The sequence below is a fragment of the Salvelinus sp. IW2-2015 genome, linkage group LG27 (assembly GCF_002910315.2).
Source record: "Salvelinus sp. IW2-2015 linkage group LG27, ASM291031v2, whole genome shotgun sequence".
Taxonomy (NCBI): Eukaryota; Metazoa; Chordata; class Actinopteri; order Salmoniformes; family Salmonidae; genus Salvelinus; species Salvelinus sp. IW2-2015.
This window is the reverse complement of record NC_036867.1, coordinates 38,321,887-38,341,824: the sequence shown is the minus strand read 5'-3', so window position 1 is coordinate 38,341,824 and position 19,938 is coordinate 38,321,887. Positions and strand designations below refer to the sequence as shown.

General features: G+C 44.8%; 1 protein-coding gene and 2 long non-coding RNA genes across 3 annotated transcripts; 2 read left to right on the top strand and 1 right to left on the bottom strand.

Annotated features, from left to right (window-relative positions):
* Positions 1-6,332: 6,332 nt before the first annotated feature.
* Positions 6,333-8,897, top strand: LOC139023131 (uncharacterized). The gene is made up of 2 exons (XR_011474283.1): positions 6,333-6,840; positions 8,637-8,897. It is a non-coding gene; the product is annotated as an uncharacterized lncRNA (long non-coding RNA).
* On the bottom strand, positions 8,829-9,292 carry LOC139023132 (uncharacterized). The gene is made up of 2 exons (XR_011474284.1): positions 9,241-9,292; positions 8,829-8,902 (listed from the first exon to the last, which is right to left on the bottom strand). It is a non-coding gene; the product is annotated as an uncharacterized lncRNA (long non-coding RNA).
* LOC111953599 (guanine nucleotide-binding protein G(I)/G(S)/G(O) subunit gamma-7-like) lies at positions 9,137-10,673 on the top strand. Its single transcript, XM_023972975.2, is given in 4 exon segments — positions 9,137-9,328; positions 9,639-9,746; positions 10,434-10,503; positions 10,506-10,673. Coding segments are annotated over 3 exon segments (273 nt in total). The 5' UTR covers positions 9,137-9,328; positions 9,639-9,665; the 3' UTR covers positions 10,628-10,673.
* Positions 10,674-19,938: the final 9,265 nt, after the last annotated feature.

Here is a 19,938-nt window from a genome sequence, read left to right as displayed (position 1 = left end):
AACTATGTGAGGGAACCCGAATCTAAACTGGACCCAAATAAGTAGAAAAACACCACTTCATATCTCTCTAATAAAGAAGCACGGAATTAATTAGAGTTTCAACCAGGGATTTAATTTTCAATTCAGAATATTAATTGAAATTCTGTTCATGAAAGGAAAACTCTGCCATTGGAAAAACAATGGGCAAATTGAATAGACTGAATTAGAAAGGGAATGGTCCCCATCCCTGGTGGACACTGTGTATTGAGAAGGTACGTTGTGTTGCTATGTGCTGTGTTATACTTATGGCTCAAATGTTTTGCTGACCTCATGACCTGACCAGGAAAACGCTGATCCCCAGTTGTAGGCTATAGCTAAGGCTCAGGGTTGTTCCTGTTCAGATCACATGCTCAGGAAAAGGTCCTGGATCTGATTAGAAAACAGTGTTAAAGTGCAGTATTACACTAGAACTATAATATAGTATACAGTCGTCTATTATTCAGATCAGATTGACAAAACCCTCATTTTAGTGAATTATGTGAAACATTCTACATCAGATAGTATCAAACTAGTATGTCGAGTGTGGTGTGTGTGTGTGCACTCAACAGTGTTAGTTTGAATCAGCACAGACCCAATCCTCCCACAACCTGTCTCATTGCATCTGCCAAAGGCCAATATTCACTGTGTGTGTGTGTGTGTGTGTGTGTGTGTGTGTGTGTGTGTGTGTGTGTGTGTGTGTTAATGCGGTTTTATGAAGTGTCGGTCAGAGGTTCCCTGTGGAGATGACCCACACGTTCTGCATGAGTCAGACTGCTCAGCCTCATGCACACACAGTGGTGGATAAAGTACCCAATTGTCATACTTGAGTAAAAGTACAGATACCTCAATAGAAAGTTACTCAAGTAAAAGTCACCCAGTAAAATACTACTTGAGTAAAAGTCAAAGTATTTTGTTCTAAATATACTTAAGTATCAAAAGTAAATGGAATTGGTCAAATATACTTAAGTAGTAAAAGTACAAGTAATTTCAAATTCCTTATACAGTATTAAGCAAAGCAGATGGCCCTGTTTTCTTGTTTTTAAAATGTACAGATAGCCAGGGGTACACTCCAACACTCATTTACAAACGATGCATTTGTGTTTAGTGAGTCTGCCAGATCAGAGGCAGTAGGGATGACCATGTGTTCTCTTGATAAGTACGTGTGAATTTGACCATTTTCCTGTCCTGCTAAGCATTCAACGAGTACTTTTGGGTGTCAGGGAAAATGTATGGCGTAAAAAGTACTTTATTTTCTTTAGGAATGTAGTGAAGTAAAATTTGTCAAAAATATAAATACTAAAGTAAAGTACAGATACCCMAAAAAACTACTTAAGTAGTACTTTAAAATATTTTTAGATAAGTACTTTACACCACTGTGTGCACACACACACTGTACACACACACACACATAAATACACAGGCATACCAAGCAGACAGCGAGCAATCCTCTGTGCCACAGAAACCTCATTATCTGCGTCTCATGCGGCACCTGATCCGATGTGATTCTGGTCAAAGTAGTGCACTACATAGGGAATAGGACCCTGGTCTAAAGTAGTGCACTACATAGGGAATAGGGTGCCGTGAGATTTGGACATTGTCTGTTTTTCATTGTCACCCTGTAACCCGTCTGTTGTGCACTTCCTATTAGTTTTACCACTCCCCTTCACTCCACATCTGTAGATAGCTGTAAATATCAATTAGTTATATAGCTGGAGGTGGATATAGAGGATTTAGGAACTGGTGACATCATGGCCCTCTTCAAAGGATTGTGGGTAGTGTGGTTCTCTTAGGAGTGAAAAGGCAGAGCTGCCAACTGTGATTCCACAGTATGTTATTAGAATCAGAGAAGGGATGGGCCCTGAGGAAGCTCTCTCACCTCATTGGATGAACACCTGGGGGACTGGCCAGACCCCAAATGGGCGGAGTCCTCCAGAGATGAACCAATGAGAGGGTTTCTTTTTTTTCGTGTGTGTAGTTTAGAGTGCTGGATCCTGTCTTGAGATCCACACACACAACTACTTTCCTCACAAATATATCAATAACATGATTTACGTGAAAGTCTGATTTTGTTGTATGTCAAGTTACGAATGGGTTCAAAGAGCATTCCTATAATGACTAAGGAATGGACAAAGAGGCTGCTGTATGGCTGAATCAAAACCAAGCTAGAAACACACAACAGAGCTGATATGATTCTAGAATAGATTATACAAGCCAGAGAGTTGTGTCTGTTCTACGTAGTTTCTACCTGAAAAAGCCCCTACAGCCTTTCACTGATGTGTGTTATCAGAAAGTCATGTCGCTGGAAACTGGGTACTGGTCATGTTGCAGAAGAGAAGCGGCACAAAGGACTATGGGAAGAGTAGTTCATTGAGTGTAGTTAATCAGAAACATGTTCTATAAACTCAATCCTACCAGGGATGCAGTTTGGAATTTTTGCATCACCCCAGATCATACTATCAGCCCAGAAACAACTCCTAGCCCCTAGAAGTTCAAATATCTGATGGGACTGGATAGGGGACAGGGTTAACTATTAGGCTTTGGGGAACTTCCGCCATATTGTTTACGCTTGTCTGCTCTGCCAAACACAAAACGTGGAAGTGCCTCGAAGTTGTTTCTGGACCGGGCCTCTGAGGGGTGCAATGACTTCTGGGTAGTGTAGTTCTACTAACCTCCAGCTCTGTCTTTCCCTCCCTGCATGGCCCCAATAAGTGTTGCTCCCAGCCAGCATGAGAACCAATAAGGACGCAAACTGTGAAATTAAACTGTATTTTATTATTATAATTCTTCTGCATTAATAATGGCTTTGGTTTGAAAAGTGTAACTGTTTTTAATCTCATTGTTTTTGTAAACATGTTTTTGTTTGGACTTTTTTTTACATAATGATCATGTATAGACATTTTATTTTTAAGAGTTATTATTCTAGCTATTTATTCTAGCAATAGTCTTCCTACTATAATGTACTGTGGCAATGCATCCTAACTATAAGATATTATGTATATGAAGAAATGATCATATCGAATCTGCAAAAGGATTTTCTTAATAAAAACAACAGTTAAGAATCTGCCTTTTGTGTGATATTTCCTTTCACAATGTGTGTGAAATGACAGAAAGATGACCTGAAGACTCGCGAAGACAACTGTTGGCTCCTATATTGAACACCTAGGATTTTGCTTAGTGGGCTGACATGGTCTTGCATTGTATAGATCAAGGTTTCCCAAACTCGGTCCTGGGACCCCCCCATGGGTGCGCATTTTGGTTTTTGCACTACGCACTATACACACACATGGCTTTAGTACTGTAGATATGTGGTGGAGTAGGGGCCTGAGGGCACAGTGTGTTGTGAAATCTGTGAATGTATTGTAATGTTTTAAAATTGTATCAACTGCCTTAATTCTGCTGGACCCCAGGAAGAGTAGCTGCTGCGTTGGAAGCAGCTAATGGGGATCCATAATAAATACAAATACTACACAGCTGACTCAAATAATCAAAGCTTGATTATGAGCTGGTTATTTGAATCAGCTGTGTAGTGCTAGGACAAAAACCAAAATGTGCACCCGGGGGTGTATAGGAAACYCTGGTATAGATAACCGGGTTTGATACCAGGTCGGTTATGTGGACTGATGGTGCGCTCAACACAACTCAGAACTAGTAAATCTCCAAACTCCGTCTCCTCCCCCCCTAAAAAAAATACAACAAAAAAAGCTCTGAATGGCGAAAAATAATTTGGAAAGGACATCCAACTCGGAATTACAAGTCAGAAACTCGGGCATCATCCTAGAGCCCCGAGTTCTCTGACCTGAAGATCACTGACATCACGATTTTTCCCAATCAGAGCTTGTTTCTGTTCAGAGATCCCAGTTGTCTTGAAGGCACCATGACAACAGCTTGCAGCCTCATACTGTGTCATACTGTTCTCCACTCCCTGACAGCATGCCTGCAAAGCAAAGCACAGTCTCTCTATCTGCTTGAGGATTCTTCACCCAATGTGGTTGCTATGGCGACTCAATGACGGCGACGGTTGCCGCGTCAGAATGTGGTGTGACCCAGGTGATGCGTTACGACAACCGTAGATCTTCTAGGCAGAGAGTGTGTGTGTGTGTGTGTGTGTGTGTGTGTCAGGCTGTAATGTGAGGAGACCTGAGGTTAGCAGCCCCCTGTTGGATCTTAATGAGGGTGACACACACCCTGATAACACACACACCCCCTCTTGATGCTATCTTTATGTAAATGTAACTAATTAGCCTCTAACATCACTGACATAATGCTGTTTACATACAACACACATTAACACTGTTTTAACATACTCCATCAAAACACAAACACAGTTGACCCTGTTTAAGCATAGATATAAAACACAAACACAGTTGACCCTGGTTTTAACATAGAGACTATAAAACACAAACAAGTTTTGACCCTGTTTTAAATACTCCATCAAAAACACAAAACACGTTGAACCCTGTTTTAGCATAGAGACTATAAAACACAGAACACAGTTTGACCCTGTTTAACATAGGAGACTATAAAACACAAACACAGTTGACCGCTGATTTTAACATAGAGACTATAAAACACAAACAGTTGACCCTGTTTTAACATTGATCATAACAGCAACACGTGCCTTTATGGTCTATAAAACACAAACACAGTTGACCCTGTTTTAACATAGAGACTATAAAACACAAACACAGTTGACCCTGTTTTAACATAGAGACTATAAAACAAACAACACACACACACCCGACCCAGGGTATAATGAAGTTAACAGCCATCTCATGGAGAGAAGTTTCTCACAGGCTCTATGAGTCAGAGAGAGAGGTGGAAAGAGAGAACAGGGAGAGAGAGAGTGTGTATATGTCCCTTTAGTCACCACTCATGAGTCATATATTGTATAGAGAGACTATGGCCATTGTGGTTTCAACACATAACCATGATAATGCTCTTAGATAACATCATTTTAGCACCTACTGGGGGCTACTGACTAGTAACAGTTCAGGGTGATGGTGAGGATTTTAAACCCAGCTGATTTAACAGAAATACAGTCCTTAGTCTTTTGACCAACTGGGTTTAATGCCGGGTCATCTGCGCGCCACAAGACTGTGTTCACCCAGTGAGCTAAAGCCTAGGTGGTTTGGTTACTGATCACGTGAGCATGGTTCACCAAATGACCTCTGTTACATGCTCATATACTGCTAAACTGATCTAGAGTCCAAATGGTACTGTGAGAATTCCAATTCAGGCCTGATCTAGAGTCCAAATGGTACTGTGAGAATTCCAATTCAGGCCTGATCTAGAGTCCAAATGGTACTGTGAGAATTCCAATTCAGTACTAATCTAGAATCCAAATGGTACTGTAAGAATTCCAATTCAGTACCGATCTAGATTCTTAGCGTACTGCAAGTTTGTGTTAGTGCTTCAGCTACATGTGCTGCTGCTGCTGCTGCTGCCCACATGAGAGAGAGAGGGAGGGGAAAGGGGTGAGCAAGAGGGAGGGAGAGACAGAGGGAGGGAGGGGAGAAAGAGAGGGACGAGAGAGACGGAAGAAAGATTGAGGGGAAAGAGAAAGGAGAGAGAGAGAGACATCAAAGGAGAGGAAATGAAAGCTAAATGTACCATCAGCATCATTTCATACTTCAGTAGAAATGAGGCCAATGCGGTAAATGCTCTCTCCCTCTCTTTCTCCCTCTCTCTTTCTCCCTCCCTCGCTCTTTCTCCCTCTTCTTTTCCCATTCTCTTTCTCCTCCCTCTCCTCTCTTTTCCTCCCTCGCTCTTTCTCCCTCTCTTTCTCTTCTCCCTCTCCTCTTTTCCCTCCCTCGCTTCTTCTCCTCTTTTCTCTCCTCCTCCTCTCTCTCTTTTCTCTCTCCCTCTCTTTCTCCCTCCCTCGCTCTCTCCCTCTCTCTTTCTCCCTCCCTCGCTCTCTCTCTCTCTTCCTCCCTTTCTCTCTCTCTCTCCCCTCTCCCTGCTATTTTTAGCTCTCTGGTGGATATAAAAAGCCCACTAGAGTGGGGAATGACTATAGACTGCCACTGTAGTGGAAAACTGGGCTTGCAGAGCTGCGTGTATTTGTGTGTATGTGTCTGTCTGTCTGTCTGTCTGTCTGTCTGTCTGTCTGTCTGTCTGTCTGTCTGTCTGTCTGTCTGTCTGATTTTTTGTCTACCAACTAGGCCTAGTAAGTAGCTTGTATATCAGTCGGAATGAAGAGTCTTGTCTCTTTGTAAATAACATTGAGTAAGGGCGCCTCCCTGAGTGTATATGTGTTACTGCACCCTACTGTTTGATATTGTATCAATTCGGTGTCCAGATGCGTATAGCGGATACATTGAAAGCAGCTCACACTCCGAGCACACACGACGGCAAAGATAAAATACTTACATGAATATCTGATGTTCGATAGTTCTACGTAAAGCGCCACAACCTAAATGTTTGTGCAATTGTACAATACCGATTCGTTTTCGATTTGGAACAAGGGCCATCTTATTGAACTCCCGTAACCACTGATCTAGGATGCGCTCATCCTCCCCAATTCTACCCTTAACCATTGGTGGGAAAAACGCTAAACTGAACCTAGATCGACGTCTAAGGGCAACTTCATCCTTTATGCTCTGAACCAACCCTTTTTCTCAAGGGGGGAAATCAAGTTTGTGTGTGAGAGCGCTAGCTGGCTGTCAGAAGTGGCGGAGTAAGGGAGGGAGGGGAATAGGGTGGACAGACAACGCTAGCCAACAGAGGGGGTGGCGTTTGATTCGGTAAAAACCGAGATTGAACGAACGGACTGTGGAATCAACGAAGCTGCCCCTTTAAATCAGGAATACAGCGCATTCGGAGGTGAGTTGGGAAATATCACTCTATTTTATCTGTCTATATCACCTCTTTACAGAACTGTGTACTTATTTGCGGTTCCCGCAAATTTTGGTCATGGAAAAGCAGCGCTTATGGGAAAGAGAGAGTCATCGGTCACGAATTCGGGTTTCCCAAGCCAGGGCCGAGAGAGAGGGTGGGGAGGAGAAGAACTGGGGGACAGGGTCTGTGCGAGAAACGTTAACAAAACGTCGGTAGCGCACGCTGTAGCTGATAGATCAGAGGGAAGCAGCGATGTTTAAAACAGCTGGATGTTTTATTGAGGGAAGTGTCAAATTTGCATAACAGGCTATTTGCAAGACATGCATTATTTCCAACAGGCGAATAGCTTCCTAACGACATGTCAACAGCCTATTCTCCGCCTGAGATTCGACTATGCAGTAGGCCTATTACCGTAGTAGGCCTATAATTGTGTGTGTGTGTGTGTGTGTGTGTGTGTGTGTGTGTGTGCGCGCGCGTGGCCAAGGAATAGGACACACTGTTTCATCCGTCAAAATGCCCGCATTGTGTTTTCAATCGGCAGAACAGGCTAACTGTGGCATGCAGGGGCAACACACACACACACACAGACACACACACAGCCCCATGTAGTCCATTGTTGGGAATTTACGCGTGTCGCGTGAGCTATAAGGTCCATATTGGATGCTCAGCCATTTCATTAGCCTACCAGTGGAATCGCCATGAACTGATAAATACCGTCAAATCATGTTAGCCTACTAATGTGATGGTCTATACTAGCACACTGCACAAGACACGACGATACTGTTTCTAACTGGCTATTCGTTGGCCTATAGGCCTGGATATAATTCGGAGGGTCGAAAAATAAATCATATAGGCTGTCAAACAATGCTTCAGGTCACTTACCCTTTGTCTGGAAATGAGAGAATATACCCTCGTTAGGAAAGTTTGAAACTATTTGGAACATCAACAGGCGTATGAAATTAGCTCTGTGGTAACAGGTGGGCTCAGTGGATAGGCCTACAGTTTCTGAAGTTTTAACGGATATGGCAGCTTGTATGACCGTTTTCTTTGCATGCTTTACATTTTATCATGTGCATTGACTGCCTTTAAACTGTCAAACTTTATATATAGTTAGTAGCTCATACATAATGTACTCACACACACACACAGCCCTAATTAGAGCCATTAATCTCAAGGTCCTCCACAGTAGAGTAATTACAGTAGGACTCCTGAGAGAGGGAGAGAGAGAGAAAGAGGGAGAGAGAGSCCCATATTTTCTGGTGAATAGTTTGGTACAGTACTTTATTTTACAGCCCTGTGACAACATGAATGTATTGAAACAATGGGAACTTTCTAGCACGTGACACAATTCACTTGTTTCTGTGAATCCAAAAKAAATYAAAGACAGTTATTAATTACTATGTAGTTGAAACRTGTATATGACTGTAAAATAATAGTCACCAAATGTTATATMTACAGTACCTCCATCACTCCAGTATTCCTGCACATTGTAAATATGGTATTGGAACTGACCCTGTATATAGTATGTTTACCCATATACATATCTACCTCCATCACTCCAGTATTCCTGCACATTGTAAATATGGTATTGGAACTGACCCTGTATATAGTATGTTTATTTACTTATTGTGTTCTTCATATTTCTTCTTATTTCTCGTGTGTTTTTTTTCTAGTATTACATTGTTATTGATTATCGCACTGTTGGGTTTTGAGTCTGCAAGAAAGGAATTTCACTGTACTTGCGCATGTGATATTAAAAACTTGAAACTTCTACTCTGCAGGAGGTGAAGGTTTACAGCTGACCATCTGACCTGAGGTCACAACCACTCCTGTCCATCTGAGTGACCCAACTCACCTGGTCAGCCCTTCCCCTGCACACACACCTGCCCTACCTGGTACACCTGTCTACCAACCCAACACATACCTGCCCTACCTGGTACACCTGTCTACCAACCCAACACACACCTGGCCTGCCTGGTACACCTGTCTACCAACCCAACACACACCTGCCCTACCTGGTACACCTGTCTACCAACCCAACACAGACCTGCCCTACCTGGTAGCACACGTTTACCGAAACCAACCACACACCTGCCCTACCTGGTACACCTGTCATACCAAACCCAACACACACCTGCCTGCCTGGTACACCTGTCTACCAACCCAACACACACCCTGTCCCTACCTGGTACACTGTCTACCAACCAACACACACCTGGTCCCTACCTGGTCTCAACCTGTCTACCAACCCAACAACACCTGTCCCACCTGGTCACCTGTCTACCACCCAACACACACCTGTCCTGCCTGGTACCACTGTCTACCAACCCAACACACTTGCACACCTGTCCCACCTGGTACACCTGTCTACCACCCACACAACACCTGTCCTGCCTGGTACACCTGTCTACCAACCCAACACACACCTGTCTGGCCTTTGAGCAGACTCTCGAATCTGCACACCATCCGCTAGGTATGTGTGTGGTGTTTGGTGTGTGTGTGTCTGTCGTGTGTGGTGTGTGTGTGTGTGTGTGTGTGTGTGTGTGTGTGTGTGTGTGTGTTGTGTATGCGTGTGCGTGTGCGTGTGTCGTGTGGTGTGCGTGTGTGTGTGTGTGTGTGTGTGTGTGTGGTGTGTGTGTGATTTAGGACAGTAAATGTACAATCAAAGCCTGAGAAACAAAACAGGATGACTGTAGCAGAAAACCACATGAGGGCAAGTAGAAAAGCTGCTTTTAAATGATTTCTTTCTCTCCCCTTCCTCTTCTCCTCCCCCTCCGCCATAGTGGGGGGGTGTGTATTGAGTGATCAGGATGTCAACCAATAACAACATCGCCCAGGCCAGGAAACTGGTGGAACAACTGAGGATCGAGGCAGGATCGAAACGTATTAAGGTGTGTGTCAACGCTAAGGTTTTTATTAGCATGTAAGGAGCAATCCACTGTAAGGAGGCATCCACTGTAAGAAGCAATCCACTGTAAGGAGCAATCCACTTGTAAGGAAGCAGTCCACTGTAAGGAGCAGTCCACTGTAAAGAGCAATTCCACTGTAAGGAGCAATCCACTGTAAGGAGCAATCCACTGTAAGGAGCAGTCCACTGTAAGGAGCGCAGTCCACTGTAAAGAGCAGTCCACTGTAAGGGAAGCAATCCACTGTAAGGAGCAATCCACTGTAAGGAGGCACTCCACTGTAAAGGATCAGTCCACTGTAAGGTAGCAATCCACTGTACAGGAGCACTCCACTGTAAGGATCAGTCCACTGTAAGGAGCAATCCACTGTAAGGAGCAGTCCCACTGTAAGAGCAGTCCACTGTAAAGAGCAATCCACTGTAAGGAGCAATCCACTGTAAGGAGCAATCCACTGTATAGGGATCAGTCCACTGTTGCCAAAGCATCACAATATCCTTCTCCCTGCCTCCTTTCTCCTTCTCCTCTCTCCCCCTCATCCTCTCACCCTTATCCCTCCTCTCTCTCTCTCTCCCTTCTCTCTCTACCCCTCCTATCTTTCTCTCTCTACCCTATCCCCTCTCTCTCCCTCTCCCCCCTCCTCTCTCTCTCCCTCTCTCTATCTCTCTCCCCCAGGTGTCTAAGGCAGCGGCAGACCTGATGAGTTACTGTGAGCAGCACGCCCGTAACGACCCGCTCCTCGTTGGCTCCCAACGTCAGAAAACCCTTTCAAAGACAAGAAACCCTCGCATCATCCTATAGCTGCACACTCGTCTCTGCCCATCAGACACACACACACCCCTGCCCACACACACACTCCCACCGGCTGACTCTGCAACAGCCAACAAGGCCCAGCTCTGTCAAGATATACATAACACACACCACACACACGACACACGCACGCACGCACGCGCACGCACGCACACCACACACAACACAGGTCACACACACACCACACACACAGCACAGGAAACGAAATAGCCACTCTGGAAAAGCGCCATACTCAATAGCCACAGCTAGGGGGCGGTGTCTGTGTTTACAGACCACATTACCACATTAGTGATATTAGCCCTGAGTTGTGTCTCTGTGGTGCTGAGGGTAAGCCTGCACTAACATGTAGCCCTAACTGATACTGGTTACTGATTCACCCACAGAGATAGTGACACTSAAGTGGAGATGGCAGATTTACTTCAAAAAGGGATTAGGACAATTATCTTAATAGAAATCCACAGTCGCCTACATGAAGTTATAGGCTGATGTATGGCATGTATTTTAGTGAATCAATGATTTATTGATTCATTGATTAATCGATTGATTGATAGCATGTATCTGGGTGCTGTGGAGTGAGGGGTGTAAGGTACATGAGGGTAAGGAGTGAGGTGGGGGGTGTATGTGTGACCAATCCGGTGTAAAACCTGGGTTGTCCGTGTGATACAAGCTGTGTTAGCCCTGTCAGCTAAAGCCTAGCCATTAGCCGTGGAAGTTAATACAAGTCTTCAGGTCTCAGGCATGGTTACCCATCACTAAACCACCGTGGCTATACACGGTGTGTTTGTTAGCCATATAGTGGCTGACTTGCCACTAACTTGCTAAGTATCACAATGGGGATGGCCCCTTCCTGAATCCTTGGGTCAACAGTAATGTCAGTGTTTCCACAAGACATTGTGTTTTTGTGAACATGGCATTGAAACACTGAGCAGGTTGGTACATGCTGCATATGTACCCACTGTGTTTAAACCCGGATCATCTGCAATGCCACAAGACTGTGTTAGCCCACTGAGCTAAAGCATAGGCTACATACACTCCCACTCTAGCGACGGTTATCGATCAACAGTGTTACTGCTTTGGTTTTGATTTCYTGGTCAGTGGGTTTTCTATAGGCCAAAACTCCAGCTGCGTCGACTTGTGGAGTAAGTTGCCCCTGTATACTGATCTAAGATCAGTCTTGTGTTTTCCCTCTAATGGTAAAGGTTAGGATTTAGAGAGAGTAATCTGATGCTAGATCTGTGTCTAAAAGGCTGCGTTTACACAGGCAGCCTAATTCAGATCTTTGTCCACTAATTGGTCTTTTGACCAATCAGATCAGCTCTTTTTCCAATAATTGGGCAAAAGATCAGAATTTTGCTGCCTGTGTAAACGCAGCCTAATGAAACTTCTATCGTGAGTACTGAGGCTAACTGTGTTCAAGTTTTTTATTTTAACCCCAGAAGTATATATATATGTTTTTTAATTGATTATCGTTTCAATATTTTGTCAATTTATTGCCATACACTTAGCAGATACTGTAGGTTTCCATTCCCTCCTTAATTTACACTTGAGGCAAAAGTTTACCTTAACCACAGATCTAGGATCAGATTATCATCCCCAATCTTAACTTGAACCATAAGGGGGGTGTACAAATATCTGATCCTATATCAGTGGTTAGAGACATCACTAGTTCTGCCAATGAGAGCAAGCATCACATCATGGGCTTTGCTTATTGGCTCATCGTGTGTTCTATTGAGGAACAGGAGCAAATTACAAAATGGTGTCCCGTGTCCCCACCTCCACAGTCCTATTCCTCTACTCCMAAACCAAACTTGATTGTAAAAAATGTAAAAGACACTAGAGAAAATAAAAACAAAAGTGTATAAACTTTCTTTAAGTGCAGAAGTGATACGTTTTGAGATTAGCTCTTTTGGGTTTGGTTTGAGTTTCTTTCTAAATGGAAGCAGTCCAGTCGAGTATTATTATCGAACTTACAGTGTTTGTAAGATTAAAACTTAGGCATAGATTCAATCAAAGTGCATTTAAACTTTTTGTCACCAAAAAAAAACCAAAAATGCGCTTTAATATTGAATGTCAGCTGGTTGCAGAATCTTTTCTGTGGATGTTACATTTTTTTGCGTAAATGTTTCCCTTCTGTCAGAATTTTAGTCTGTTTGTTTCCTCATTCAGCTTGAGACGGTTCACACCACACACACACACACACACACACAACACACACACACACACACACACACACACACCACACCACACCACACACACACACACACACACACACACACCACACACACACACACACAATCCCCTAAGTGACAAAAGGGGAGCCAACCACATCTACAAAGCAGTGGCGTGGCCGTACTCGTAGCATAGCTTCTTTAACACAGGCACAGCACTGTGAGAAACACACGCTGAAACCATTAAAACACTGTCTCTCTCTCTCTCTCTCACTCACACCACACATCACACCACACACACCACACACAAACACACACCACACACACACACGCGCGCACACACACACACAGTTTTCCTAATTGTTCTTTACAAGGATTACTGAGGGACATCTGCCTATTCTTCATCATTCATTCCATTGACAGTTGATTTTTATATTGATGATGGTTGCATTGCATGGTTTTGCCTTGTTGTGGTGTATTGTGTTGTTCATGGTCAGGTGAATTTATGGTCTGAGGCTCAAAGTGGTCAGGAAGGTGTTTAGAACACATCTACACTGTCACAGGTAGTAGTGTTTAGTACGAGAATTTAGCTAGGACTTAAGAAGATATGCTACAGGTATTTGAGTACGACGAGTTTGTAATTTTAGTGAACACTTTCTATTCGAATCACGGAGGAAGCGACAAAGTCTCCTAGAATGGAAGTGTTGTGGTGCTCCCGATTCCCACATCATTCCACTATGGCTGATCTAGGTCAGGTTGAGAAGTTTTTCCCCCTAAAAAGGATTTATGTCAGTATTTGGGTGAATGGAATCTTAGTCCTGAGGCATGGCGGTTACCGGCGTGAGGTCAGAGACGCTTGGATGAACCCGGGAAAGAGCGAGAATTTCTGTCCCTAGACACTATCTCGGTTCAGTTTTACCTGGGAACTCATCATTGTGTTTTTATCTCCTGTGTATGCATATTACAGATGTATCTCTGATAACGGCTTTGTTTTAGTCATGGTTCTCCTTTAACCTGGGTTTTTGCTTAGACAAAACACGGTAAAAACATCTGTTTTTGTTGCAAGCGAGCGACTAGTAGTACCAGGTTGAAAGTCCCCATTGTTACCACAATGTGTTCATTCCAGCTGGGACAGGACTGTAAAGTAAAGCGTTACCGGATCTTTTTGCCTTGATTAATTGTGAATGATCAGTTATAGATTATGAAGGAAATATAATATCTATTTTTTTGTATCTGGTCGCTCTGATGTGCCATAACTCATGTTTTCTTGCACACTGTTCATATCGTACAGTTAAATACTTTACTGTTAAAGACTTTACTGTTAATATTTTTTTGTGGATATTGCTGTTAAAAAAATATGATAATGAAAAAGTAGACAACATTAATAAAAATATAATAACGCCTGTGTTGTTCTGACCTGCCGCTTCTCTCCTTACACACACACACACACACACACACATCCATCCACACCTGATAATTTTACAGGTCATTTTAAAGTGACCATAGAAGCTTCTCTAGCCTCAGATAGAATTACAGCTCGTTGTCAATTAAATACCATTATGTTTTATTTCTAAGCCATGAGCAATTCCCAGTCGTATATCCTACTGTAGAAGCCCTGGATTTCCTGACATGACTGACATCCCTCTTCCGGGCTGCACATCGATGCTACTAAAAAAATACAGCTAACCCCGACCACCCGGCGTGYCAGCAGAGCTCTATCAAGCGTRCTAGCGGTCCTTTCCTGTATTGCAAACAAAAAGAAAGTCACGTTGAGTGACTCAAAGCAGCCGAAGTTTCGGTTTTAAGAAAAGGAAAGCTTGAAACGTCTCTGTTTTATACTGCGCGACCTGGATTTTGTGGTTGATTATACTTGTTGTGAATGATTGAAGCCCAGCAGCCCACTGCATTAGAATAGTTATATTTCTAACACGATCATCAGTTACGAACGGTAAGATCACCTACATCATCATAACAATCTAAAGAAAGCGCTTCAAAATAAGTAATTCTAACAGATGTTTGTGTGGTAGCATCTATGAAAATATGAGTTTGTCTACTCTTTACATTCCTTTCGCTCTTTCCTCGGTGTGTGTCTATACAGTGAGGTGAGGTGAGGTTCATCAGGATGATCATGTGTTTATGTTACTATTTATTGCTGGTATTTCTACCTCAGGTYCTTGGTGACATCATGAGTGTTGTGAAGTCCAGTCTGTCAGTAGAACAGGAGAAGAAGCTGCTGTCTCTGTTCGGCCATGTCAGACTCCACCTGCTCTACAAAGGTTTGTCGGGAACAATGTACTTCATTTTAATGGAATCTTTTTTATTTTTTTGTTGTTGATGAGATTTATTTAATCAGGCCAGATACCACCAATGCAGGCAGAACAAAGCAATTGGTTCAGTAAAAGGTAATAAAGTACTTTTCTGTTATATTTTGTTCTGCTCAAAGCCAGCGTCCATGGCTACATGARTACAGCCTTCCACAGCCGCTGTGATGGCCAGGGACCCACCGTACTTGTGGCCTACAACAAGGCTGGGTTTGTTTTCGGAGGTTACATCAGTAAGGACTACGCCCAGACTAACCAGGCCATCAACGATGATAAGGCCTTTCTCTACAGCATCACTGACCAGAGAGAAAAGCCACTGCGTGTGTCCAGTACCAATGGCCAGTATGGTTTCACGAATGGAGCCTATGGTCTTAATGTTGGTGTCTTGTGGTTCCTTAATAATAAYACCGCTACAGTTCAAATTGTTGCAGGGAACAGCTACACCTTTGAAGGGGAAGAGATGCATGGCAATGACCTGCAGCTGRCAGAGTGTGAGGTGTACAGAGTGGAAGGTGAGTGGTCATTTATAGCCACTACTCCCTAGGCACTACTGAAACGATTGGATACATGTAACCAATATCACAAAATATTAAAACCAGTCAGAAGGCAATGTGAATCTAATCAAATCAAATGTTATTTGTCACATGCGCCGAATACAACAGGTGTAGTAGACCTTACAGTGAAATGCTTACTTACGAGCCCTTAACCAACAGTGCTGTTCAAGAAAGAGTTAAGAAAATATTTATTAAATAAAGTTAAAAAATGTAATAAAAAGCAACACATAATGTAATGAACACAGAGAGATGGTTTCAAGCGCAGGGCGCAGCAGGTGTTTATTTGTAAAGGACCACAGGAGGAGGCAAGTAGCTGGGTCCAGGGGCAGGCAGAAGGTCATACACAGGGGGTCCAAAAAGGCAACAGTACAGGCAGGGAAAAGGCTAGTAGTCCGGGAGATCAGGCAATAGGTAGATAACAGGAAATCCAATAGGCTAAAACAGGCAAAAACGATCATACATGGGAGGAGTAAATCACAGGGATAACCAGAGATCTGAAGGACGTGTGTCACATGTCACATGTGATAMTGACATACAGGTGTGTGAACAGGTGATTAGAATTCAGGTGATTGGGATCTGGAGAGTGAGCTGCGTTCAGGGGATCTAGGTGTTTGAGGGTGTGAGCTGGAAAGTGGGCTGGAAAGTGAGCTGCGTTTAGGGGATCTACGTGTTTGAGGGTGTGAGTTGGAAGCAGACATTACACATAACAATAACAAGGCTATATACAGGGGGTACCTGTTCCCAATGTTTGGGGGTACAGGTTAGTCAAAGTATTTTGTACATGTAGGTAGGGGTAAAGTGAATAGTCCGGGTGGCCATTTGATTAATTGTTCAGCAGTCTTATGGCTTGGGGGTAGAAGATGTTATGGAGCCTTTTGGACCTAGACTTGGCGCTCCGGTACTGCTTGCCATGCGGTAGCAGAGAGAACAGTCTATGACATGGGTGACTGGCATCTTTGACAATTTTTTGATCCGTCCTCTGACACCGCCTATTATATAGGTCCTGGATGGCAGGAAGCTTGGCCCCAGTGATGTATTGGGCCATTCATACTACCCTCTGTAGCGCCTTACGGTCGGATGCCGAGCAGTTGCCATACCAGGCGGTGATGCAGCCAGTCAGGATGCTCTCAATGGTGCAGCTTACAAAGATTTTTATCAGTACAAATGGGAAACGGGACTCCACATGCGATGCTGGGAGGCTTTTTCAGTGCCTCTCAGAGACCGCTGCTTTGTCATTCGCTCTCTCCACCGCACTCTACCCACCTATGGTGCGTGTCCTCCAGCCCAGGTGCCTCCAGTTCGGTATACCGCTGGTTCTGCGCACCAAGGCTGTCTCTTCGTCTCTCCTACAGACTGCCCGTCTGCTCCAGCGCGCCTGAACTGTTGCCGTCTGCCCAGCGGCGCCTGAACTGTGCCGCGTTTGCCCAGCGGCGGCCTGAACTGCCCCGTCTGCCCAGCGGCGCCTGACTGCCCGTCTGCCAACCGGCAGCCTGAACTGCCCGTACTGCCATGAGCCTCGCAAAGCTGCCCGTCTGCCATGAGCTGGCCAAAGCGCCCATAACGCCAAGCGCTACAGAGCCTTCCGCGCCAGACCGGATTCAGCCAGAGCCTTCGCCGAGATCGGATCAGCAGAAGCTTCCGCCAGACCGGATCAGCCAAGAGCCGTCCGCGCAACCGGATCAGCCAGAGCCTTCCGCCAGAAGCGGATCAGCCAGAAGCCGTCCAGTCCACGGACGCAGCAGAGCGTCAGGTACAGGACAGCCCAGAGCCGGTCCAGCCGAGGACCAGCCCCAGAGCCGTCAGGCCCCTAGGACCTGCCAAGCCGTCGCAAGAAGCAAGGACTGCCAGAGCCCGTTCCAGATCCCGACCTTTGCCAGGAGGTCCCTCCAGTTCCAGCGGACAGAGAGTTCCGGAGTGGGGTCCCCCTCTAGTCACGGACACTGCCGGAGTCCTCAGCCCGGGACATGCTGCGGAAGTCTCTCAGGTCCACGGGATTAGATCTATTTCCTGCGCGCCTCCCGTTGGAGGTCCTCTTCTTCGTCCTCTTGTCGGTGTTTTTCGCAGGCCAGTCCTCCGCAATTCTCGGCCTCGACGGACCAATCTCTCTTTTTCAATTTGAGTTTGCTTTTTCTTATAATATATACCTGGCCGGAGTCCCTCAGGGTGTCCGGATCCCTGCGGAGTCCCTCAGCCTCGGACTGCCTGGAGGTCCCCTCACGACCCGACTGCCGGAGTACCTGCCAGCCCGGACCTGCCGGCAGCCCTCAGCCCGAGCTGCTGCCCTTATCCGGAGCTGCTGCCATCCTTATCCCGGGAGCCTGCTGCCCCCCTGTCAATACTGGTGGGTTTTAGTTGGAGGGTGGTCATTGGGAGGGGGAGTACAGAAGCGGGGAGTGGGACTATGGGTGGTGTGGGGGACAGCGGTCCGGGAGCAGCACTGAGCCAACCACCGTGGTCAGAGTGCCACCCAGACCTCCCTGGACTTTTGGCTGGTGCGCGCCTGGCGTTCGCACCTTGAGGGGGGGGTTTTCTGGTCACGTTCCTGACTGTTTCTGTTGTTTTGTATGTGTGTGATGGTCAGGGCGTCGCTAGTTTTGGGTGGGCAGTGTCTATGTTGCTGTTTCTGATGTTGGCTTTTGGTTGCCTGTATGCTCTGTAACTTAGAGGCATTCAGGTGTTTTGCGTTCCTCTATAGTTGAGAGTAATAGTATTATTAATGGTAGTTGTTCTCAACTGTTTGTTTGGTGGGTGATTGTTCTCCTGTGCGTGTCTGTATGTTACGCCAACAATACCGGGACTGTTCCGGTTTTGTAACTGAGTAACATCAATGTGGTTGTATTTAGAAAGTTGGTGAGTTGCTCTCGTGGGGTGGGGTGTGGTGGGTGTTTTTAGCGCAATGTAGGTTTGTTGGTGGGGTGGTTTTTGTCCCGGCCTGTCCTGTTACTCTGTTGTCTGGTGTGTGTTGTTGTTTATCGTTGTTTGCGGGGTTGGTGTGTGTGTTTTGAATTTTGAATACACGAATGAGCCAGGCAATGCCCGTAATGCTGTTATGAAAAAGGAAAAATTTTTGAATTTCAGGTTTTTAAATTTGATATCCATTGAATGAGCAGATGAGCCTCTAGAGAGCATGCTAATGAGCTAAGCAGAATTATCAGAACCTAAGAGATGGTTCTTTCGCTGGACTGTCCCAATGATGGCTCAAAAAACCAGCCACGAAAACCAAAGAATTAAACATAAAAATAAAACAGAAAAATAATAAAAAAAAAAAAACAATAGAAAGAAAACAGGGTATTATTAAATTTTATCCGTATCGTTTATGTAGTCTGTTTTCCTGGTTTCATCTCGTAGCGTTTCTTTTACGTTGTATGTAGTTCGTGTCCCGGTCTGTTAACGATTCGTTTATTTGTTTTGGTAATTATTCAAGTGTTTGTCGTGTTTTTTTTTTTTTTCCTTCCGTTTTGTCCTATTAAAATCAAATGATGTAATCCCGCACAACCCGCTTTTTGCTTTTTGGTCAATCCCTGCTACTCCTCTTTCGGATTTTGAGGAGAAGGAGGAAGCCCCGTTACCACACACACATCCATGCGGGCCACAAACAGTACTGTGGTGGTGAGGCTGGTGGCCTGCGCTGCGGTGTTAGCCTGCCCGTAACATGTCCTTTGAAGACAGAGTTGATGGAGTTGAAAGAAGCTGGACTTGCCAGCCCCGACCGGACCACCAGCAGACTCTGCCTGGACCACAGACTTTACCTCAGGCTTATAGTTTCTTGATATAGTCCATCAGGCGATCCTTGGTGCTGTTAATGATAGAGATGGATGGAGAAAGGAAGAGAGAGATGAGTGACAGACTTGATTGATTCATTGGAACAGCAGAAGTGGTACTAGATGCATCACTAGTTGCATAGTACTTTGATTTTTGTACTGTCTTTTGAGATTTAACAGATAGGATACCTATATCCTTCCCAGTCAATTTTCCTCCAAGGAGTCTCCAGAAGGTCTCCACAGTCTGCCAGAAATTGAGACAAAAAACAACAACTGATTTAATCAATACACTACTTGCTTCAACACCTCTCCGCAATGTGAGCAAGACAAAGGAGATGATCGTGGACTACAGGAAAAGGAGGGCCGAACAGGCCCCCATTAACATCGACTGGGCTGTAGTGGAGCGGGTCGAGAGTTTCAAGTTCATTGGTGTCCACATCAAACAACTATCCCTGGTCCAAGCACACCAAGACAGCTGTGAAGAGGGCAACGACAACACTTTTCCTCCTCAGGAGACTGAAAAGATTTGGCATGGGTCCCAGATCCCTGCAGAAGATATTATACAC